At 34.1% G+C, this 26,371-nt stretch overlaps 1 protein-coding gene across 1 annotated transcript; it reads right to left on the bottom strand.

Moving 5' to 3' along the window:
• Window positions 1-4,719: 4,719 nt before the first annotated feature.
• LOC137918491 (organic cation transporter protein-like) lies at window positions 4,720-18,771 on the bottom strand. The gene is made up of 6 exons (XM_068761313.1): window positions 18,300-18,771; window positions 11,814-12,042; window positions 10,612-10,867; window positions 8,838-9,461; window positions 6,793-6,974; window positions 4,720-4,890 (listed from the first exon to the last, which is right to left on the bottom strand). The coding sequence occupies exons 1-6, from the start codon at window positions 18,482-18,484 to the stop codon at window positions 4,720-4,722; spliced, it is 1,647 nt and encodes a 548-aa protein (XP_068617414.1). The 5' UTR covers window positions 18,485-18,771.
• Between the last annotated feature and the right edge of the window lie 7,600 nt (window positions 18,772-26,371).

Below are 26,371 nucleotides of genomic sequence, written 5' to 3'. Positions count from 1 at the left end.
CAATGGTTATTCAAACCTATCTATGTTCAATAAATCAACGGAGATAAGAAAAAAAAATAGTTATTCATCGATATGATCGGAAGAATTGATTACAATACAAATAAACTTTTACATATAATTATCTCAGAAACCAAGTGTATCCGGTGCAGTTCCTGATCTTTTTTACAACTTATATTTTACAGGAATATTTCATAATGATATGTATTTATTTATTTAATGGTATAAGTATAAGTATAAGTCCATCCTAAGTAAGAAAAGGACCAATATTTAGCCACTTCCGCACATGCAGTGGTAGTCGTGCAACAAAGTGCACCGCCCGCCAGCCCGCTGATAAATGCGTATGCGGCAAACAATGCGAATTACACAACCGCCACCGTTAAATTACTCAACACGTGTTTCACCACGGGGCATCTTTAGAAGTTATGTTACACCGATTAGTGCCAAACACAGAGTCTCTTTTTTGACATTTGTATTAGGATTTGTATTTATTGCGTAAGTCAGGGGTGAGAAACATGCGGCCCGCCAAGCATTTATAAAATTGAATTTATTTTATCGACTTTCTTTCATCAGGATATTGTTATAAAATTACTTATAATAAAATTATTGTAAATGATAAATTGAAACAATTAATCATTAAACACCATAGATCAACACTGGTCGTATTATATATGCTTATAATGAAAAACCGCTGCCAAATTCCTCTTTAAAATTTTCAATATTTTGTTCTATAATTATTTTGCATTAAAATCTGTATATTTCCTTACTCTAATGTATATTAAAAATCGTTAATTTATGTAAAAAACTTTTAATATTTAAATTGGCCCGTTGATTGAAAACGTTGCTCACACCTGGTGTAAATTATGATTATCAAATATTTTCTATAACACCTTTATTTAGTAATGCTATATTTATATATTTTTTCCAACTATTATAGATTTCATATTGGTTTAAGACTAAGGCATCTTCGGGGGATATTATTATTACGTTGTTCACTATTTCTAAAACCATTGATTTTTCGAATTTCGAACAGTTTAAGGCTTTGATATATATAAACAGTCACTTTGTATGTCGTTTCTGCCCATAGCACACTGCAACGAATATATCTCTCTCAAATATATCTATGAAAGATATATCATACTCGCCTCGCTTATCGGTGATTGCCGATCGCAGTGTAATATTATGGTACGGCAATTGTTTTTGAGTTGTGGCAATCCTATATACACCGAGTGTTAATTATATAAAATTTTATTACGGGAATTTAACCCACCATACGATTGAAGAAGATAATAGAAGATAAGATTGAAGGACCAAAAATACGCAACGAATATATCAGAGGTTCGTTTAAGGTAGCACCGATCTCCAACAAATTACAGGAAAATAGATTGCGATGGTATGGCCACATTCAACGAAAACCAGACGACCACGTGGTAAAAACTGCCTTAAGCCTCCCAGAATTCCCAAGAGGGAGAAGGCGTCCAAAAGCTACGTGGTGGTCTAATATCAGAAAGAAACTGGAAACCCTTCAACTTGATGCAGAGACAACCTAGGATAGAGTGGCCTGGCGCAAATTGATAAGGAGACCCGACCCCAAATAAAGGGAAAAGGGAAGTAAGAAGAAGATACGATTGAAGAAGACTTAGTTTTCTACCAATGGGGTTACACTGCTGACTTCAGGCGCAGACACATGGTCTCTCACTCTAGGACTCATTAAAGTTTCAGAAACCAAATTTCTCTACCACTGCTTATACTACTTATTTTTCAGCTGATGAATATAGGCACTGGTCATCACCTCTATGACTGCTCCTGCGCTGTATCCAGTGATTTCCCTCTAACTTAAATATTTCGTTGCTCTACCTGGTGGAAGGCTGTGTTTACCGAATCGTGGTCACCATTCGACAACCTTCCGGTCCCGCCGCCCATCGGTTGCACTAGCCAAGTACTGCGTCTAATAATTAGTGTAATATATATAAGAATTAATACTACAGATATATTAGACAGTAAGTAAATGTAGCTAAGAAACTTAAATGTAACAGAACCAACGGGGGGTGTGGAGTTAGTCAGTAAGAGTCTGACACAGCCTGGGCCCTCCATTCCCAGGCGTCCTATGCAAGATTTCCCCCCTCCGTCTAGAAATTGTAAATAGAAATAGAGGTTCAGACTGTGTAAGAGAAACCCTGTAAATAAAATATTTTTAAAAAAGGTAGTCCGTCCACTGCCACTTAGCACAGCAGTTATTAGATATTCGTCTTTGATCTTGATTCTTCTGCGGATCTCCTCATTTTGGATTCGATCTCTTACCGAAAACCGGGCATAGTACTCTCTTGTTACACATTTTGTATACAAAATAGTCTTTCTAAATCAGTAACCTTCTCATTCGTATCTTCAACTTTATCCTGAAATTACATGACATCCTGAAACGATATATAATTATCTATAGCTATTATTATATCAAGGTTGGAACATAAATCATCTATTGATAATGTTACATTAATAAAATACATGAACGATTTCTTTGGTTCTCGAATTTAAAATAATATTTTATTTATTTATTGCATGCATGTGTGTATGTACATATATGTATATGCATGTGTATGTGAGTACACCAATACCTCTCTTTGCGTCGTTTCGTTTTGCGTTTTTTTCGAAGTTGAGTCGCTGCTTAATTAGTACTAATTTTCACTGTGCGTCGTTAGATTTTCGAGGTTGCATTGTTTTGGGTTCGAGTCTTTAATTTTTTTTTGAAATTTCCTTTTTTTTAAAAGATGGCAACACTTTTGTTTCTAATTGCGCCATGCCATCAAAACTCGGAGATTCCCTTTATAACTAAAAATCAATGTAATTTGAATACAGTTTTATTTTCACTTTGTTTGACTAATTTTAGAGTTCAGTTTCAATTGCGTAGTGTGTTGTTATGTAGTGTGTTGTGCTTTTTTAAAAGAGAATAATAAAATTATTTAAATTTTTACGTTTTGTTTCTGGTTACAAAAAAGGTAAATATTATTTCAATTTATTTATTGGCAAAGTAATATTATTTTTGTCTTTTAAAAGTATACTTTGTTCAATTTTCTTTTTAAAAAGTAGTATTTTCGTAACCCTGGAACCTATCTTCGATCTTTACATGGTTTGCTATAGAAAATCTTAATTCACTTTGCGGCGTTTCAATTTACGTCGTGTTTTTTTGCAACGTAACCACGACGCAAAGTGAGGTATTGGTGTATATGTTTATATGTATATTGTAAGACTGTTGCTCATCCTGTATGTGCTAGTTAATTGACTAACTTTCTTCTATGTAGGATTAGGGTTTTTTTGTACGTACTCACAATTTAAGTAATGTTTAAGGCGGAAACTTGTAATGCTCCCTTGATGTATAAGTCGTCTGTTAAAATTTAACTAGTTTTAAGTTTTCTGAACGAGCAAAAATAAAAATAAATAAGTGATATTAGCATTTATAGCATTAATTTTAATTTGCATCGCTTAATATAGTAGGTAAGTAGTATATATTGTTCATTATTAAAAAAATATATAAAAAAAACTAGATTTATTTACCAGATGTAATCAGGAATATGTAGATCTGGAGACGAACCCAAGTTACTCTATATATATATATACACACACACACACATATATATATATATATATAAGTATATATATATACTATGTGTGTGTGTGTGTATATATATACAGGCTTAGGTGAAGCATAGTACAAAAAATGTTGGGAAGCATACAATTTCATCCCATTCAAAGCAATCCCCATCTGATATAACGCACTTTTGCCAACGCCTTTTCCAGTCCTCGAAACAGTGGGAATAATCTTTTTCAAAATGGCGTCCGCACTTGGTCTTTTGAGTTTGCTGAATAGTCAGAAGTCAAACGGAGCTAAATCAAGCGAATTCGATGGTTGCGGAACGATATGAGTAAAGTTCTTGATAAAAATATCGCGAAGAACCAATGCAGTATGTCATCGACCAATGGAGACATAAAACATCCTTCAAAATGATTTGGGCAAAGCCAAATGATATTCCAACACTATCAGCTAGGTCTCCTATTGTCAATCGACAATTTTCAAGCGCCATCTTTGATTTTTTAACGTAGCCCTTGTCGGTTTTAAATGACAATTTCACTTTAATTTTCGATCACAGTAGTATATGTACCTAGATTGCAACTCATTTGTGACTGAGACATATATTATTAATCTACAACTTTTGAAATAAAGAAGCTTGACTGATGTTATAGACAGTCCTACACACCTAGAAAAAAAATATCTGCCATGTTAATGCCCGGAAGTTTTAACACGTTCACTGCGGCTTGAGGTCGATTCAGCCTCATGGTAGACTTTGCACTGGTGCGGCGCGTAAAACTCGTGTTTTCTCTCTAGTGCGGCGGCTGTTTACACTCAACCGTATGAGGTATGACAAAGACAGATATAGCTTTCTTTATGTCTCCGAAGCATTGACTCAATATTGTAAAAAAAAATGATTGAAACATGAGGCAGAAAAGGCCTCAACCGCACTACTAGGAAGTTCAGCCTGAGGCTGATTCGACCTCAGCCGCACCAGCTGAAAGTTCTTCAAAATTGGGCCGGCAGTGGACGTGTTAAATAAAAATTTCACCTTACTTCTGGGTATTATAAAACTATTTGTTGATACAGCCTTCAGATTTATATATAATTTGATGAATGATACAGGAAAAATAAATGAAAGTAATTATTATATACATTTATTACAATATAACTCTAGAATTTAAAGATCTGCTACTGAGTCGCTCCGCTTCCTCTATCGTATCAGGCAGCGTAATTCCAAGAGTTTCAGGAGTTGTGAATATCAGTAAGCCGGACAAGATAGCGAAACTTCCGAAAAGGACTGACGGCAAACTCTCCCATACCTCCAGTGCCTGTTAAGGAAATATTTGAAATATTATTTTAAGAAGGTAAAGGAAATATAACAGTCTTATAGTCGGTGATGATGAAGCAGTTCGGGATGAAACGTTCTCGAGTAGATAGGCCTTCCAGCGCAGAAATGGCCATCGGCTGGAAAGAAGAAGCCGGTGAAATTCATACCTTCGTTATTATAGAAGCTAGAAGCTTGTCAGCGCACGATCTTTACATAGAAAAGAACAATTAACCATTAATCCATTGCTTTGATATGTAAACCGTACTAATGGTGGGTAAAATGCCAAAAAAATTATCAAAAAACAGTATATTTTCTTATCTTAACTCAGCGGAATAACATTCTTTTTCAGACAGTTAATATCTTTGCAACCTCTTACAGACATCATTCTTCATTTCAGCCGATTTACGCCCACTGCAAGGTATATGACTTTCCCAAAAATGGTCACTATGACCAGTCCTGCGCTGCCCGCATGCAGTGACTTAGTTAAGTGTACTTAGTTAAGTGACGACATAACTATGTCGTCATTTCCCCTAGTGGGGGACCAACCAGCACCGCGTCTACCTGCTCGTGGTCATCAGTCACAGCCATCAGTTGGACGAATGATTTTTCGAGATACATCGGTGATCCTGATTCTTCTGCGGAAGTCCTCATTTCTGATTTGATGTCGCAGCGACTTCGAGCATAACCCTCTTATCAACAGATATCAAGCATAGGTGTAGAGCTATATATACATCCTCCACACAGCTTTTACACTTATCACCAATCACCCTGTATACAATTGTTAGTTAACAAAATTATTACACCGTATCTTTAAAACAGTTTTATCAATAACTATCTTTGCATTTAGACTTTGTACTATCGGAAGTTATTGGTTTGTCGCATTCCAATAGAAAAAATAAATATATTTAACATATTTTAAATTGATCGCTTTGTTTATTGATTAAATATGAAAATATAATTTTGTGTTCTGTTAAGATTAAACAGTTATCAAAAGATTGAATGTACATAGATTTAGCACATTTGTTAGCAAAAATTTTAAACCTATTTACGATCTATTTATTTACTTTATTGGAGATAAACAGTTACAAAAGGCAGTAAGAAAGTACAAACTTAAAAACTTAAAAATATAAAATTAGTTACAATTGTTACCTTATAACTATCTCACTGAGAACATTTAATGATTTATAGTCAAACAATGACAAAACAATAAACAGGGATCAAAGATACAGCGCATTCTGCATATCACACCGCAATAATTACGAGTCACAGCAAGCCGTCACATTCCAATGAGGTTTAAATTATATTGTATGTACTCAATAATTTCGAACGAAATTGTCTTTTAATAGATACGAGAGAGCATGAGAATATATCAATGTCACTAATATATATATTGTGGAGATCACACATCCTGTATAATCAACCAGCTAGAGTGATCACTCTGAAATATGATTATTTTTTTATATTCGGACTCGACGATTTTAGTCTGCGAGACAGATAATAAACAATAAATAATTTTATTATTTTTTTATTCGAATTTTGAAAAACTATCTTTTTACTATATTATCATTAAGTTATTTATTATTTCTGACATGATAAAGTAAATAATATATTACACACTTATTTATATTATATTGCACACTTATATGTCATTTATATTTATATGCCCACCGGCAGGCCGATTGACTAGCACAGTGTAGTACTATGGTACATAGAGAGCGTTACTGTGCATCCTCTGAAAACTTATTTATGGGCTGGGGCAATGCTATATAATTAATGCAATGTGTTAATTACATAAGACTGTATCCTGGTAATTGTCTGATCAACTCTCCTTGTACATAGTTCATATAAAACTAGTATATGATCAGATGATAATATATGAGAAAATAATTATATATGTACTCACTAAAGCAGGTGTTAGTGGCGCTAGTATAGACCCAAGACGTCCGATCATAGAAGAGAATGCAAGTAGACTGTGACGGTACTTTGTAGGGTAGATCTCCGTAGTGTAAATGTAGGTTGAAGTTGTCACCATCGATATGCAATATTTTCCAATCAGGTACAGTGCCAGTGATAGATTCTCGTTACCTTAAATTTAAAGATCGTTGTTAATAGCCTTGTATACAATACATTATAAGGAGTATCTTCTGGCTGTATAACAGTGTACATCAGAAGGTAGTGGATACTGGCGTACAACCTGATGATGGCAATACGGAGTAAGGATGAGGAAGATGTCGCAAGAAACGTAATCTTAAAAACTGGATATAGTTAGGATGTCGTTAAAATAGATAAAGAGATGTACTTTTTTTACTTAAACATTGTAATATGCAAAAACGTGTGCAAAATAATGAATGTAAATGTAAAAACAAGAACGCACGCAAAAGTCTGTGGAACTTAGGTATGAATAATAATAATTTTTTTTTTTAGAAAGAATACGGAATGTAGGTGTAAAAAGTTTAATTTTTATTCTTGTATTTGTCATGTGTCATATATATCACTATAGTTTCGTTCAAGATTTCAAATTATGGCGCATAAATGCGTTTAATTGGAAACGAAAGAATGATCTGATAACTATGTAAACAGTTACAGAGAATACGTGAACCTTTTATGGATTTTTTTCAATCTTTAGATGTTTATGGTACATGATGAACTTTAAATAGTGAAGCAACATTCAAGAATAGATCGCACTAAACATTTAAAAAGGATAACAGCAAACGAAGCATCCAAAAAAAAAAAAACGTTGACCGTAATTCAAAACAGTAAACTGTTTTAATTAAATTGTTTCAGCCCATAGACACTCGTCGCAAGACATAGGCGATATCTATGGTAAATCCATAGAGATATCTATGGGGGATATACCATAACAGTCACGCTTGGCAGACGGGCTGGCGACCGCAGTGTGGTATTATGGTACGCAGAAGACGCTGCTACCCACCCTCCGGAAACTTCTTTTTGAGCATATTATTGAAAATCGCGAAGCAACTATAAATACGATTTTTTTTAAATATCTCTCAGGGTATCTCTAGCTTTAAAGCTATAAATACCAGATAAACCCGTTTTTTTTTTGGTTTCGGAGGGGGGATCTTTAGGATGGACACAAAATACCCAGCTCTCTGGCAGGAGGAGAGGGTTATGTGGGATTTCTACCCACTAAAACCTCATCGGTAGTCGTCGTCAGTATGCTCACTGCTCCTCAGTACTGTGGCAAGACACATCCTGGGAGGAAGCCGTGCCTCCCCCGGCATCCTTGCTGAATTACAACAACACGAGACCACTTCGCGTCACTTCCCTTCCTTCCCATCGATTGGACGATGAAGGTCCACACCTTCAACGCCCGCAAACCCGGTGCCCTTTTAGTTTACCCTTACAACAGGCATGGAATACCTTAGCCCTATTCTAGTCAAATCGGACTAAAGAGTTGTCCCATATAACCTGTACCATTTTTTTTTTGTTTCGGCGGCGGGAGGGGGGGAGGAATCTTCCAGACGTTCAAGATGCCCCGCCTCTGGGGGGAGGACAGGGGTATGTGGGATTCCTACCTACTAAAACCCCCCCGGTGATCGCCCTCTGCGCTATACGGGGAACCGCGGTATCTCCCGGTCAGGGATCGCCACGCAGTCTTCCCTCGCGCCGTGCTTTTTTCGATAGCCCATCCCAGGATATAACCTGTACCAGCCACAACGTAACCTCTTTCCTCTCCCTTCCATATCATAATACCCTCAAGTTTTTTTACTGTAATAGTTTTAATTCGATTTGCATACAACGCACTAATTTCGTTTATTGTTTTTTAAATATTAGATTTAAAACCTCTTAAACCAGAATAGTTTAATGCTACGCGTTTTCCTTTACTGTAAATAAATGTTGAAGCGTATATTGCAAAGAAAAGTGTCGAAAAACAGTAAATGAAAATCCATGCACTATAATAGATAATGAAATAGAATCCTACTATACCTTCGGGCAAGAAAGCGAAAGTAAACTGACAGGCAGCACATATCCAATAGCCACCGATGAGCACGGGCTTCCTACCAATTCTGTCAAGGAGAAGTATCGCTGTCCAGAAACCTGGAATTTCAACAGCTGCGACCGCAATATAATTCAGATACGGGTTACCAGATAAGTTAACAGCATTTATGGACATGCCGAAGTAAATCAAGGTGTTAGTCACCCACCAAATCGGCGAAACTAAAACACGTGACAACATCACACGTGATTTTAAAATCGTAATAAGTAACCAAGGTTCTTTAGCGTTTTCATTTAACTCCTTCTCTTGTGTCGCAGCTCTAAGATTTTCCATGGACGTCGGAGAGATTTCTCTTTTATTTGTCTTTGCTACTTTTTTGAGAACCGCTTCAGCTTCCTCGTACTTTCCTTTGCTTAACAGCCAACGTACTGACTCGGTCATGATCCAGAAGTAGGATAAAGTAAGAAGTTGTGGTGCATAAAGAACTTGAGTCAATGTTCTCCACGGCTGGATACCCCAGGATATGAAGCCGAGGATTACTAGTCCCACTGCATACATGGTTGACATTGTTACTCCTGCTCTAACTCTATATTTCGGCCCCACCAGCTCGGTGACTGCAAAGAAATCAAGATAACAAAGTATAAATTACAAACCGTCTTGTAGAAGAGGATAATTGGTAACTTAAGATAACATTCATCGTCATCATGTCAGTCTATTTAATGGAATCAGGCATTATTTTGTGGAAGTTCATCCTAAGTAAGAAAAGGACCAATATTTAGCCACTTCCGCACATGCAGTGGTACCCGTGCAACAAAGTGCACCGCCTGCCAGCCCGCTGATAAATGCGCATGCGGCAAACATTGTTGTTATGTCTCTGTGTTTGGCACAAATCGGTGTGACATTGCTCTTGGGGATGCCCCGTGGAGGGGTAAAACAAGTGATGAGTGATTTAACGGTGGTAGTTGTATTATTCGCATTGTTTGTGCATGTGCGGAAGTGGCTAAATATTGGTCTTTTTCTTGCTTAATCATGTCAGTCGTAGGACTTCTGTATATATACCCCCTCTTGGATTCCAATGGGACCAGATGCAGCATCTTCATACATTTCTAACAAGTCCATCTGTTCACTCACTATCTCTACTCTTCAATCTTAAAGCCCATAATTAATATCACGTGAATGTGTTATAAAGACGATACTCAAGATGCGATCGCAAGATCCCTCGATGTGGCGAATACGGCAACCGCATAGATACTGGCGCACTACATGAGGATAGCAATATGGAATAGGGATGAAAAAGTGGTCGCACATAACGTAATTTTAAAAACTGCATATTGTTAGGGCGTGGTTAAAAACAAACAAGACACCAGTGGTTTGAAAAAAGGAACAATAATAATTGATGACGTTATGAGTTAGGAAATAGTTTGAGAGACGGTAAACACTAACATAAAAGAACATTAGTAAAAAAAAATGTACTTACAAAAACAAAGACACGGACGCTAATTTCTGTGGAATATTCTCAATAAAAAAGAATCTTAAAATCCCAGCGGGTATCTGCTTTGCCTGTAGTGGAATTCTGTCTACCCATAATAAAGATAGACTACTGTTTCTAACTAATTCTATAGAAAATCTATGAGATCGCCCATTGTCCAGCAGTGGAAGTACGGCTTAAATGGGGATGATGTTTGGGATGCCTGCGATCGCTAATTATAATTTCTTATCTTCCAGGCTACTATTGCTTAATAAATGATATTAAAGAAATCATACCAAGTATGTAGCAGCAAGAAAATCCACCGGCACCCAAAGTGGCTTCAATAATCTCAAGCGCTGTGAACCATTCGTACGAATGGACGAACGAGCGGACAAGACCAAGCCAGGCGGTGTTGAAGGCGTTGATAGCGAGGGCCACGCGACGGCCCCATCGGTCCGAGATGTAGCCAGTGAATGGCAACACCAACAGCGTGCCAACTGTACGAATGGAGCCGATGAGTGAACGCTTCCATTCATTGCAGGCCAGGTCGAACTGAATTAAAAATGTTCGTTTTACAGCTGTTTAAACTACCAAACATATCATATTAACTATGAGTACAGTTATGAATATGATTTCACAGATCCTGTTCAACAAAAACTTTAGTTTTCAGATGAATGCTTTACTTAAATTTATAAGAGATACTAAATTAACAATGTTAATGCAAAACGTAATAAGAAAGGAATTTGTTCTTGAATAATAAACTCAATTCAAGAAAAAACATACATAGCTAAACATATATGGATTCTATTAACCTGTGGACTTCAATATCATCATCTCTTCAGCTCATCCGCTGATGGACGCCCATCACAAGGCATTGGCCTCCCCCAAAAGATCGTTACAGTGACGGATCCTAGGTCATAGGTGCATCTAGTGGACTATCCATTCCGCGTCTACTGGTTCGTTGTCACCACTAGAGAACTGGCTCCAACGGATATCGTTACCCTGACTTATATATTTACAATAAGACTGGATCAATCCGGCATCCAGCGTTTTCCAACTATAACAAAGTCCACCTTGATCTACTGCAAAAACTTTAACCCAAATAGACGTCTGCTCTATGCTATGTGCTTATTAACTGCTGCTACTTCAACTTGCTAATCCTCTGGACTATATCATTCATCTTCAAATGTCCTCACTTCTGTTTGTATCTTAAAATTCCAAGCATCCTCCACTTTGATCAACAATTACTTTGTTGATTGACTTTCATAATGAGACAAAAACCGATGGTATGCGATGTGATATAATTTTTATCATCTTCATGTTAGCCGATGGACTTTCACTCTTAAACATAAGCCTCCTCCAAAGAACTGTTTCAATTCACCCAGCAGTGGCCTTACCCGCTCTGCGTCGTTCGTTGTTGCTACTCGAAAATCCATCAGCCCCGATGGCAGTCGATTATGCATCTAACCTTAATAATAAAATTGGCTGTGTTACTTACATCATAAACAACGCTATTGGTATTCTCATATATATAGCTCTGGCATTCTTCAGTTCGATTTCTGTCGAACCAATAAGCGGGGCAAATGTTTCTGGCGTCAGAAATGACGCTGCTATTAGCGTATCGCAAGCAGTTATCGAAGTCTGTATTGCTTGTTCCTGGAATTGCGTTCAGAATCCACGAGGGTCGAAATTCAGGATTTGGATCGTCGCATTGTGGAATCGAACATCTGTATAAAAATCATATTAATATCAGATAGTCTATTCAAGTAATACATAGTCCAGATTATTATTTTTATGGGGGGAAATTAGGTCATTAATGGAGGCAATTTGAAAGTGAACTCGGCACGAATTTAACCCTTTTGCTGTAATATAAAAATATATGTTACACAGGGGAGCATAATAATTTTGGACATAGCACCTAAAAATGTTGAAAAATACTGATCCAGACCCTGAGGTCTATGACCTGAAGTGAGCATCTACCAACAGACATTATGATGACAAAGAGATTGTTCTATTTTTGAATCTGGTATTATTATATTTTTTTTACTCTTTTAAATATTTTTTTTTCTTCTTCAAATAAAATTAGTGTGATGCTACCAAAACCGCTATATCGCGCCTTAGGAAAGCAAGGTGAGGTGGGGACTGAAGAAAAAACGAGTATTACATTTTCATGACATATGTCAGGATTTTTCAGTTGAAATTTTTCAAAAAAAAAAATGTTTACTCTATAAAGTAATCTTCAACTTTTTATAACTGTGTTTTCTATAAATTTGTAGAAAATAAAAGTTTTTAAATCATATCCTAAATTAATTATAAAATACATCGAGAAGATGCTAATGCAATGAAACGGTTAAATTTTAAAAAACCCAATAATATTATAATCGTAAAACAATAAAGCGTTATTAAATAAATAATCTTCGATATTTAATTATGCCGTACGACAAAGTAAGTTAATCGAACAAAAGCCTATGATAGTTTATCTGCCATAATTATATGATAAACACGACTTTGTTGCATGATTTCTTTTAATATCTGTTTGGTCGACGTAGGACACTGGATACAGGACGCTTTCTAAAAATCTATGGGTCTACGCATATATAATAAAGTTCCACAAGATATCTTAGACCTCCCGTTTAGCTTGCAATCTAAAATAATTTTTTTTTAATAAATCTTATAATAGCATTCAAGTTCTTGTTGACTCATTTACATGATATATATATATATATTATATATATATATATACATATATATATATATATAAACGTATAAATATATATATTTATATATATATTTATATATATATGTATATCTATATATATAGTCTCGTGTGAAGTTTGTGCTGTTAGCCTTACGGCTTTTACAGCTTCATCGGAAATGAGTTCACGGAACGGAGGGGTCCGTGAACTATATAAAATTTACAAGATTCGAGTTTCCAACCCCGTATCCAGTATGTAATCATGAAAAAAATTGTTAAATCTCAATTAAAAGAAAAAGAAGCCACTGTTGAATTTCTGACCGGAACAACAGATCAGCGTTTCGAACCGGTGGTAGCTGACTCCTTATAATGTTAAAATAATCGACCATTAAAAAGCGCATGTCAATGCCTACTTCTTCTTCTTTTCAGCTGGTGGGCGCGTATTGAAAAGCATAAGACTCTTCTAGAGGTCGCCACGATGACTGGTCTTGCGCTGCCCATATCCAGCGGCTTCCTGCGACCATAATTATGTTGTCGGTCTACCTAGTTCTCTACCGAAAACCTAGTAATCTACTAAAATTATTTTGAATTTTAAGTACACCTATGATTATCAGCGGGCGTCCTATAAAATGACAATAACGTGGTCAGGTGAACTAAGTTATACCTTTCTATCATCATCATCATATCATGCCACGACCATCAGCTTCCAGCTACAACCTAGTGGGCTACCTACGTCGAGTCTACCTATCGTGGTCATCCCTCAAGAATCTTTCGATTCCAACGACCATCAGATGCACGTTGTGCCCCTTTTGTATTTTCAATTTATATAAGCTTTTTAAAATAAAGTGTACTGTATTAATATATATTAATAATACACTTTTGAAATTATAATATAACTAAGTTAGTAACTTGGTTAATCATAAACTTATAAGAATATATGTATAAATATTTAAATAGTGATAAATATTTTTTTAATTCATAATAGAAGCTTGTGAAAGCTCTACTATTGTATTAAATATGTAAAAGTGACCACATGAAAGAAAAACCCGATTGAGTTTGTTGTGGGCGTTTTACAAATCACGGCGAGTTTGTAACCAATAAGAGTTTCAAACTTTGAGAGCTTTAAATTGAAGTATTCCTGTATAAGGAAGTTCAATCTGATTTTAGTTTCAATCAAAATGGTCTCTTCTGTCATTTTAAAGCAGGGATGAACAACACGCGGCCCGCGAACTGTTTCTGACCCGTTACGCATGTCTTTGCGACCCGTCAAGCATTTCTTAAAATTAAATTCACTTTATCGACTTTCTCTCATCAATGTATTGTTATAAAATAAATTATAATAAAATGGTGGTACATGATAAACCGAAACAATAAATTCAAAATAACCGTACATAAACAAACAACTGTTTATATATATATACATACATATATATATATATATATATATGTATACATACATATACATAAAATGCAAAATTTCTCGTTAAAATCTACAAGTATGTTCGTTTTCCGTTCTTATCTTGTTTATTTTTGCCTCGCATTTAAATTTTTATATTAATTTATTCTATGTTATGTAATATTAAATTCTTGGTTGCACACCCCTGTTTTAAAACACACAAGTGTTCAATTTATATGATATTATGTGAATAATGATGTGCAGAAATTTACAATGAACAAGCAAGTCTATGGTCATCGTTCTGATAAATTATCGTCAGTTGTAGAGAACGAACGATGAAAAGCATAAATGAATGATAAGAGATCTCAAATCAGAAAATTAATGTTACGAATTTCACTTTATAATTATACGGATTTGAGATAGATTTGACGAGGCAGACATCTAGAAAGCTTCCTTGTTTAAACTTAAATAGGGTATGCAACATTTTTTTAACTACACGTTTTTATCAATAAATATTTTCGCAACTTCTGAACAATACTTCTAGAAAGTGGATGATAAAGGTAACTTTTTATGCAAATATCACTAATAAACAAAATAGACAAAATCTAATTCGAAATAAAACCATTTATCATCATTATTTAAAATGCATAGATTTACAACAGAGTCGATTTTATATGGTTCCACCTTTTTGGAGACATCTCGTGGCTATCCATGCTATGCCATGTGTGGGACAAGAGAGTTACAATTCGGGTAAATATTATTTTCATTTTAAATTTCTATTTCACTTTCTCCGTCTTTCACAATCTCTATCTTTCATCACATTTAAATTATCTACCATTTATCACCTTTCTACCCTCGTCTTCGTTGCTAGGACAGTTTGATAAATTATCACAGTGTTGACTCAATTTTCTGATTTTATTTACATTTTACTCTCTGTTGTGATTTTTATTTCTAGATTTATTTTTAAACAAAAGGGTCTGTTGAAAGTCGTATTCTAAAAATAATGATAAGGTTGTCTCTACAATGTCGGCGGACGTTCTATAATGCTTGTCTGTTAGTGGTTTCTCTCTCTCTTACTGCTACTTCAACTTGCAAATCTCTGATCATCTCATTCACGATTCGACATGTGTAGTTTATTATAATATTGTAACTAGTTGTAACTAATTAGAATTTACATACAATATTATTTCCTTTGCAGATTACATATAAAATAAGCACTTTCTAGGCAAGGTTGTACGTTTTAATAAAAAAAGATCAGCAGACTTAAATATGTGCTCCAAATAAACAATCTAAATTATAGTAAATTATGAGTGGATTCCTAAAATGTTTTTTAGGAATAACATGTCAAATAAATCCTTCTATTCAAGTCCGGTAAAATCTCTCTCACCCAAAGGTAAAATTCTCTAATTGTGTTACAAGTATCATTGATTATTAACTAAAGCCTTCCAATGCCTACCGTAGTGCCTTCCCGAGATCATCGATTCGATCGATCGAGGCATTGAGGATCTGTTAGAATTTCTCGAGGAGTTGGGTTGGCGAGTAAGACTAATCAAGACGCAAAAGTCAATTAAAATAAACTGTGATATAGATAATAAGGAAATAAAATAATAATAAACAAAGGAAGATAAATGTAAAAAACAATAATAAATCCTGCGGAGTAGGCGATTGAAGTAAAGCGATGTACGAAAGGAAAGCTAAGAAAAGGAATGCAAGATATTGTAATGGGAAAAAAAGAGAAATTTCCGAAAGATGTTAAGAAAGACGAGAGAGAGTCATTAATTGTATAAATACTCCCTGATTTATGGTAAGGCAGAATGGGAAGTCCCCATAACGGTGGGCATTATAAAAAAAACACTCATACGCAAAATAACCGCAGTGCCGCTTGTTCACAGCTACCAGCCCGCAGATACAAGACAACGGGAGCTTTCGTGAAATTTTCAAAGCATTTTGGGTTGATAAAACCGAACCCTCACAGAGTTGAAGATGTACATCATTAACTGACGCCATTGAAAGTAATTTGGTGAAGGTGGACAGTCGATCTTATCAACGTCTTTGGAATATTCTGGATGCAGACCAGTTCTAATCGGTTCTATTGTAAATCTATGGGTCCAGGTCTTGGTCGTCCTACGTCTAAAAAAATTATGATTCTTGTACTTGTTAACCATTTAACTGTGATTGACGAGTATACTCGTCACGGAGAAGTGGTACGGTTTCGTGTATCTCGTCAATATACTCGTCATGCGTATAAAATAGTGACAGATAAATATACATAAGTAATAAAGTTGTCAATTTTATAAAATAAACTCATTTGTTTTGGTACAATATCTTGCCAGCCTAACTTATTCTGTGAATGACGAGTATACTCGTCATATCTCGATTTTGGCGTCGCAAAACAATGCGCGTTCGCCAACGAGAGCGCGTCAATTAACTGGTGTATCTAATTAAGAAACTGTCACATTAAGTAAACTTGAATTTAGAATGTTACTAATGCAACATTGCTAAATTATTTTATACCTAACGTTTGGATACTATATATCTATTAGAGTCAGACGCTACCTCGCGGTAGTCCATCCTAACTATTTTAAGAAAAGGACTAATATAGCTATAGCGAATATAGGTACTTCCGCTATGCAACAGTAGTCGTGTAATAAAATGCACCGCCCGCCAGCCCACTGATAAATGCGCGTGCGGCAAACAATGCGAACTACACAGCTACCACCTTTAATTCACTCTACACGTGTTTAACCCCTCCACGGGGCATCCTCAGGAGATGTTAGATCGACCAGTTCCAAACACCAGTACCAAACAGAACAAACTACAGAAAATAACTATATTTTTTTAAATACAGTTGCACAATAACCTATTTGATTTGGTCTGGGGATTCCCCCGTCTTCTGTATGTACACAAGATACCGTGCCCTCTGGGGGTAAGACAGGGTTATCTCGTCTTCGGTACCTTTTATGTATATACGTGTACACATAGTTAAAACTTACATAATTTATTCATATGTACTTATATTAAATACTGTATAATATATAATACATACAAATAAAAAAATCGGAGCGTCTATTTGTTATATTAAAATAACCGCTTTTACTACGTACATATACACTGTATATGTAGCAAAACTACATGTTTTTTTTAATTTTAGTCTGTCTGTTTCTTCTGGCTAATCTCTAAAATGACTGTATCGATCTTGACGGGTTTTATACTGGCAAGTAGCTGATGTAATGAGTAAGTTAGGCTTGCTTTTACTTATAGAAAAATTCTTAGACGAAAAAAAATTATAAACTAAATTTTTTTTTTCAAATGCCACGCGGTTCGACGTTAGATTTGGCCATGCGCCGGAATTATAAATATACTACTACACATACTACAATATTACTATTTTTTTTAATGTTTTAATTCAAAAATGGAATACTTGGATTGAAATCGTAAATAATTCCATCATGCAAGAAGAAGGGGAGAGAATGCTTCCTCAGCTACTGCAGGAAGGTGGTAATAAATGCCATAGGTAAAAATAAAACACAGTAATAGATTGAAATAGACTTGAATATGAATAAAAAAGTAAAGCAAACACTAAAATAAATATAGTAGTACCAAAAATAGTGCATGAAAATAGTGTATGAAGAATAAATGTAATGTTACAAAAAAATAGTAAGGAAACCTAGAATGTAGTGGTTGAGGATGGATGTATGGCTAATGGGACGAAAGAGAAAGACTGGGAAAATTGTAGAACGAAAGAAATGGTACGACAGATAATATGATACATGAAAAATTTATGAATAAATTATTAGAAATATAAAGTCTCTGTCCTATACAAGATAGGGGAACGAGAGGTCCCCAATAGCGGGGACCACAAAAAAAAATCGTAAATAATTTTAATGATTTACCTTGTAGGTATTCTGGCTGTAGTAAATACGTATTCCCCTGATGCAAAAGCAGCAAATATGACAGGAATCGATGCAAGAAGAATCGTTATAATCTGAGATCGTCCAAATTGTCCCGCTTCTTCGATCAGTATACTGTCTAGATCAACAGACTTGACAGGCTGAGATTCCACTTTTTCCGATGACATCCTGTATTTTTGTAACCTTTTAATGCTTCACGAGAAACGAACTTCACTTTTATACACTTATGTCATTATCGTTTAGAAGCGATACGCGAATTGAAAATTAATAGTTCGCACTTATATTTAGACAATCCGTCAGCCCCGACGTTGATAATTTTTGATAGTTTCTGCGTTGTCTGATTAGCTAATAAAATCTTATCGTTGTCAGATTTACATTATATCTAAACTTTAATACAAATTTATGTTCTATGATCTCTTTAAGAAATATTTATTTTATATTGTACGTCTTATGCGACCTAACTGCCGATGACATTTAATGCTAGTAACCTTTGAGAAGAAAAGATAAATGAACGTAATAAAAATAAAACAGATAATTACAAAATAAACATGTTTATAATACACCCACTTCGGAAACTACATACGTCATCTCAAGTCTCAACTTTCGGCAAAAGATATATTCCTATCAAATTCCCAATCTCTTTTTTAAAGTTAAAGTAAGGTGAGGTTTTATGTGCACTTCTTAAACACTCCAGAATGATCTATTCATTACAGTACGTTTATCTGATGCATTTAAATCCAGTGTTTCATTATAATTCATTTAATCAAGTTACAACAGGTTACCGTGCTCAAAATTAAATATCAGATGAAACTAGGTGATTCAGAACTGTTTCGATCGAGGTTCTAGAACATACGAAGAAGTTTAATGCGCAACCTAATTAAGAAAGAGGATGTATGCTCAAAATGCTTCTATATTTATTTTACGGTTTATTGTACACAATAGATAATAACTAAAAAAGAAACAATTGCTATAAAAGTATAAGCGGCTGTCTTATCGCTCGAGGCGATCTTTACCAGACAACCTTTGGATGATGAGGGACTTGAATGAAAGGGCAGTTTAGAGTGAACATACATACAAATACATAAATACATAAATACATATCTGTATATTTAAGGTGGAAAAGATATTACATAAATAAATGTTTCACAACATTTTTTCTTGCAACGACAATAATAAAATTTCAAAATCATTTTCAGCTCTCCCACTGGAGAAGTTTAAAATCAATCTTATAGCGCTTATTTATGAACGCATCTTATCGCTGGCCACTACGGTAACAATATTATGTTTAAAATAATTCTTGTGCGTTCGAATTTCGAATTCAAATATTCGTTCTAATTTGTATTCGGAAGCCAGTAATTCTACTGTTGTCTTTGCGTTTACGATAGTTTTAGGAGTAAATGCGTGCTCTGGTTGCAGTTTGCAAATTAATTTATTTTGTGTGAAAGATCAGGACGAGAAGAACCAAATAATTTGTGAGGAATGTGAGGAAAGAAAGGAGAAATAAGAATATAAATAAATCTGAAAAAAAGTTTTACATCCGAATTGTAACGTCCACACATGAAGGACGGAAGAAGGCATTTAAAAACACCTGCTAAAATATATTATTAAATAAAAATATATTATTCTATATAAGAACACTATACTGATGTTAATGCGTGGAATTAAATGTTGTCGCTGCTCACTCAGGAAGCTAATGTATGTATTTAATGGAATCAGGCGTTATTTTGCGGAAGTCCATCCTAAGTAAGAAAAGGACTAATATTTAGCCACTTCCGCACATGCAGTGGTGATGAGTGGTGGTGAGTCAAAATTGAGGGTCGTGGATCAAAGTTACTCCTCGCAAAAGCTAGACTCTGTGTTTGGCACTAATTGGTGTAACATTAATCTTGAGGATGCCCCCTGGAGGGGTGAAAAACGTGTTGAGTGGTTTAACGGTGGCAGTTGTGTAATTCGCATTGTTTGCCGCATACGCATTTATCAGCGGACTGGCGGGCGGTGCACTTTGTTGCACGACTACCACTGCATGTGCGAAAGTGACTAAATATTGGTCCTTTTCTTACTAATGTATGTACATATAAGCTTTTTTATAATTAAATAATATGTATTATTTGTCAAATTCTATTTTGAATATTAATAAAACTATTTTCTACGTCTTGACAGGATTTATCGAAAGTTATCTGATTTTTCTGTAATCAAATGAAATGTCATTGTAAAAATCGTTCAATTTTCACTACCCTGCTTATAGTTCGGACGATTTGTATCTAAATTTAAATTCAGAAAATTACAGATAACAAACTGTCAAACGACAAATCAAAAAGTATTTTTTTTACAGGCTGCTTTCATTGCTGCAGACAGTTGCCTGTAAATGCCATTTGGGCAGCAGTGAAAGACTGGGCTAAGAAATGGCATAAAATAATGGGTTTTGTGAAGTTATAAACCAATGTTAGAGACAATAACAAAACATATTTATTTTCGGTGTAAAAAGTTTTTTGTCATCATCCGTCTTATTCCGTCAGCAAAATGTCATTCCAATGTCGACTGAATTTCTCTCTATTCAGTGTTATTTGATATTTTATATATATTCTATTACAAAGGAAATAATTTTCAATGTATATATTTAATAAAAAAAGCTTAAAAGAAATTAATTGAAATTTTGGTGTACACGCGTATTCACAATAAAGTCTTTTATTTACGTGATTTTATAATTTTCAAGACGTGTGTAATATGTTTTCTGTAATTTTTTTAAATAAAGAAAAAGATTCGAAAATTATAAAACGTCAATTTTTAATAAATTTATTACAGCGACATCTATCGAGTTTATAGAAATTTAACGTGACAAATACAACGCGATAATGAAAATTAAACCAATGTTTGCATCACACTTGAACTGTATATTTTATCGCCTTATTACTAATTCGCGATTCACACATTGTACTTTCAATTTTTTAATTAGTAATCAATTTAAAACTATTTACTTATATATATATATTTTAAAACTATATTATTATTTTGAAACTACGTATATATATATTTACTAACTACATATATATAACTTCGTAATTTAAAAAGCCTTGCTTGAATCTTCAATTATTTTTAATTTAGCTCGGAATAAAATAATATAAAACAATTAAAATTTTTTTTGTAGCTTAAAAATTTGGCTATGAAATGATTATTATTTGAATTAAAAATTAAATAATAATGCATTGACATCACATACATATTTTAATTCAATGTTCAAAACAAGGAAAGTACAGAACTTACTACATTTTTTAAGAAGTTCTTAGCTGTTTTTTCTATCCAAACTGATTCATTTAAACCTAAATCGATGAAGTAGCATTAGCAGTTTTTAATCATGTATAACAGTCTTTATAGAAATTTATGATTATTTGTTTCGGATTAGTATATATACTAGTGTTGGTCAAGCTTTTTGACAGTGCAAGCCATTTTTCGAAATTTGAATTTTTTTGCGAGACGCATTTAAAAAACGCAAAACAATGTTTTTATACAAAAATCATATTTATTGTAATTAGTTAAACTAAAGTACAAATAAATTAAAGATATATATTATAACACACGTATATGACAGCACTCCTAATAATACTTAAGATGCCGGTTAGTTAATTATGATCGGTGTTTGGATTTCGCTAATTATTGTGGAATAATAACAATTATTATTCACACCAGTTATTTGTTTAGATTCCCAAAGTAGACATACGTTATAAAAATTTAAATATTGAAATAATTCGACAATCAAGTGTAACCAAAAGTAATCAAAATATGGCTCGCGAGCCGCAGTTTGGCCACCCCTGGTATATACTATCATTTTATTATTATTTATTTTATGGCAATATCAGAGAAAATTGATTAAATAAATTCAATTTTATAAATACTTGGTCTATGTATGTCCACGTGTTTCTCATCCCTGTTCTACCAAAAAGATTTAATCAACATAAACTAAAATTATACCACATGTTCTAGAAGATTCCGTGGTAATGATATAGTGAACAGTAATGATATGTAAGTTCAAACCAATAATTTACCCAAGCAGATCGTACGCGAATATATTATCTATTACTATATATAGAAGCATCATAATTACTTGCGGGAATGTACATAATGAATGTGCATGACATATAGACGTTTGTACGATCCACGATCACGTCGCTTTCCTTTGTGTAGTGACCACGAGTTTCCGGGTTAGTGGGACAAATGTGTTTACCTCAGTTTTATATATATATATATATAAAACAAAACTATTTATACAACTTTATTACTGGAATAGAACAGAACAGAACAGCGGTGATTGACAAAGAAGAAGTACTGGAAATAAATGCAGTGTAAAACTGGTAACTCTTTTATAAGAAGCAATTTATGATATATACCTAAAATATATCACGTAAGAAACTAAAACAAGTTTCTTAGTTTAGACTCTCCTGACAAATAGACCGTAAAATGAAGTGGACAAAACGAAGTTAATACCTATGTTGTATCTACTCTCTAAAATATATCACGCAAGGAATTAAAGTAAGTTTCTTGAAAAATTCAATTAAAAAGATGAGGATATCAGTAGAGTCTCCTGACAAATAGACCATAAAATGAAAGTGGACAAATCGAAGTTAATACCTATGTTGTATCTACTCCCTAAAATATATCAGGCAAGAAATTAGAAGAAGTTTCTCGAAAAATTCTATTGTAAGAGATGAGAATATCAGTAGAGTTTCCTGACAAATAGACCTTAAAATGAAAGTGGACAAATCGAAGTTAATACCTATGTTGTATCTACTCCCTAAAATATATCACGCAAGAAATTAGAAGAAGTTTCTCGAAAAATTATATTGAAAGAGATGAAGATATTAGTATAGTCTCCTGACAAATAGACCTTAAAATGAAGGTGGATAAAACGAAATTAATATCTATGTTGGAGGAAATCTTCCGGATGTTCATGATGCCCTGCCTCTGAGGTGAGGACAGGGAATGTGGGTTTTCTATCCACTAAAACCCCCTGGTGATCGCCCTGAGCGCTATACATACATATATATAGGTAGACTCTCCATTAGGAGGACCGAAGACAAAGTTCAGGTCGCCAGAAATAGCTGGATGCGAGCAGCGCAGGACCGGCCATAACAGCTAACTTTGTGGGAAGCCTGTACCTTTTTGAAACGGTTTTATTTAGTTCGACCCGTACGGAATTTATTTGTTTATTTATTTGGGTCAAAATTAGAAATTGAAATTTAAGCACCTTCTCATTGTCAGATTGATCTGAAATTTGGTACACACATTTAATTTAGATGACAATACAATATAATAAAATCAATAACATTATAAATCTAAGATGGCCGCCGATACAAAATGGCGTATTACATATTTTTCCTTAACCCCATCAATATGGGTATCAAATGAAAGGGCTACACTAGTAAAACACGATGATTATGTCAAAATTTAAAATTCAAGATGGACGCCGTTCCAATATGGCGGACTAGGAACATATTTTTTCACAACCACCACAATATGGGTATCAAAAAATCGTTTAATTTAAAAGTTTTTTAAATGTATTTATTTTATTCTCGTTCCACTATCTTTGGGTAGGACAGGGTCGTTTGTTGTTTTAATTTTTTTTTACTGCCTTTTTCATTTTCATTCTCTACTATCATTCTTCACATAATCTATTATTCCATTCATTCTTTCCATAATTCATTCTATCTTTCTCCTTCGTTCTAATTCGCATTCAAACATCGCCTTATTTCTCTATTTTACAATTTTGTTTACATTATTTCACATTTATATTACAGTTTTATGCTTACTCTATTACACTGTTTTACTTGTTTAAACGTATACCTTTTAGAGGGTGTATATAAGCTGGTTCAATTCATTGTTTTAATCACTGTATTAATTGTAGAAATAAGAGTAAATAGAATTTAAACCTTATTGCTATCTGTACTCTTCTAGTGAAGTGAAAGTGATCACCCTCTTCACCTAACTGGCATTTAATTGTTTATTACGTAACAGATAAACGACTAATCACCCGAAACACGATAGGGCGATATATAATCTGTGGAGGCTACATTGTTTCCCGCGGAGGAACTCCACGGCGGACATTGTACGGTTATTTTCATAACAATGCTGCTTACTCGTCAGTGTGTATGAACGCCTTGCTGCGTGGCGTGGGGTGACCATTGTTTTGTATTTTCGCGGACTTTTTTGTTGCAAATATTGTATTGAACGCGTTTCTTTTTACGTTACTTTGACTATATCGAACCATCTAGTGGGGGAAGAGCTACCCTTCGCCTACCAATTCGTGATAGCCACTTGAAACGGTTGATTGCATGACCAATATGCTCCTATCATTGTCACTTCAAGTAATTCTTCGAGTTTGTCGATGAACTTTTATAATGCGAATCTTCGCATTTATGATCTCTCTGTCACTCACTCTCTCTCTCATTTACCTTTAAAAGACATTAAAGGTGGTCATGCATATATAGTGTACAAGTTAGCAAGGACATGTCTTGACTGATTATTAATTTGCCGAGAATTCAAACTTTATTGTTATCTGTCCCGTCTTTAGTTTTGTCGCTCTACGTGTGAAAGTTCAATGTATATTTATAATTGCTTAAACGTCGATTGTTTTGAGTTACGGTATACGCATGAATGAATTAGATTCAAACCGTTTGCTTTATTAAAATTAATTTGATTTGTAAAAGATCGGGTATGACTGGCCGTTTGATTTGAAAAAGAAATGGGGTTCGAAATTTGAAATCTGCGGAATCCGATTAAGCGGTCAGTGCGATGCGCACACGAGCAGGCGTCGCACGTGTGCCGTCAGTGTGCGCGCGACACGTCTACGCCGCGGACTATAGTCGATATATCGCATTCTTAGCATGATCGTTGAATTTCTCTGTACGTTTCGTAAGTAATATTTATTTGGTTAATTATTTTTTTATTGTCTAGAATTTATTAAAGAATTTTTTATTAGTATTTTGAAAATTTTGCCCGCGCATCTAAACGACTTTTGTTATGAAAAGTACAGGAAAGTGGTAAAAAGAGGATGTAGTTTGATAAATAAACAAAAAAACTTAGGACTTTTTGTTTAACTTTTAAATATTTTCTATTGTATACGACAATTTTTGTATTAATTGTCAATTTAATTTTTATTGTGAGTAAATAATTAACATATCTATACAATAAATTGATTGAAAATATGTGTAAAAGATATAAATAGGTGAATGTATAATTCATTTACTGTGAATTAATATATACTACAACCTATTAAAAAATAGTTACAGGTCCCAAAATAAAAAATAACGTAATGGATAAATGTAATATTAAAATCAATTATTATTTACTATCTGTCCTTGGAGACAGTACAGCCAGAAGTTATTGGCATTTTCAATAGACAAAATATTGTAATATATTGCAGACTAATCATTTTATACAGGATGATTGCGATTTTCTGAGATTTAAGACATACATTCCTTTTTCTAATCAGCACAGCTTTTACATGTATTTCCAATCAAACTGTATTTAACAATTTACGTGATGTGTTGACACTTTTAAATTTAATACAACTATCTTATTTAAAAATGTATTCTTTATAAAGATTAAATATATAAATACGTTCAGATATGTGTATATACACACACACACATATATGTATTCATTCGCTTCCAGCCGGTCCTATTACAAATCAATGGCGGAGGCTATTTTCTAGCAGTTGACATACTATATCTGAAATGATGACGGTGAAGATGAAGAAGAAAATTTATGGGGGAACATATATCGAATTAGGTAGTCTTTGGAGGGATGAAATTGACCATATATATATATATATATATATATATATATACTAGCAGATCCCGCAAACGTTGTTTTGCCATGTATGTTATTTCTAGGACACATATATTTAGTTTAATAAAAATAACTATCTACTATAAGTGTACGGGGATATATTTATAATCGAAAGCGTTATAAAGGATAAAAGTATGTTTTATTTAGGTTAATATATACACAAAGTCTTGCAAGAAAATTAAAGTTTTTAATTAACAAATAAAAAATAAGGG

This window comes from Battus philenor, unplaced genomic scaffold (genome assembly GCF_028537555.1).
Source record: "Battus philenor isolate CCGP_79_NKW_IND1 unplaced genomic scaffold, ilBatPhil1.0.hap1 SCAF_14, whole genome shotgun sequence".
Lineage (NCBI taxonomy): Eukaryota > Metazoa > Arthropoda > Insecta > Lepidoptera > Papilionidae > Battus > Battus philenor.
The sequence above is the reverse complement of the archived record's forward strand: the minus strand, read 5'-3'. Positions and strand labels throughout refer to the sequence as shown.

Bases quoted from the DNA above. Each gene is read 5' to 3' on its own strand.
- LOC137918491 (XM_068761313.1), bottom strand. From the start codon at position 18,484: ATGTCATCGGAAAAAGTGGAATCTCAGCCTGTCAAGTCTGTTGATCTA. The intron at 12,043-18,299 runs GTAAATCATTAA...ATTTTTATACAG, and splicing joins ACAGCCAGAATACCTACAAG to ATGTTCGATTCCACAATGCG. The intron at 6,975-8,837 runs GTATAGTAGGAT...TTTAAATTTAAG, and splicing joins TTTCGCTTTCTTGCCCGAAG to GTAACGAGAATCTATCACTG.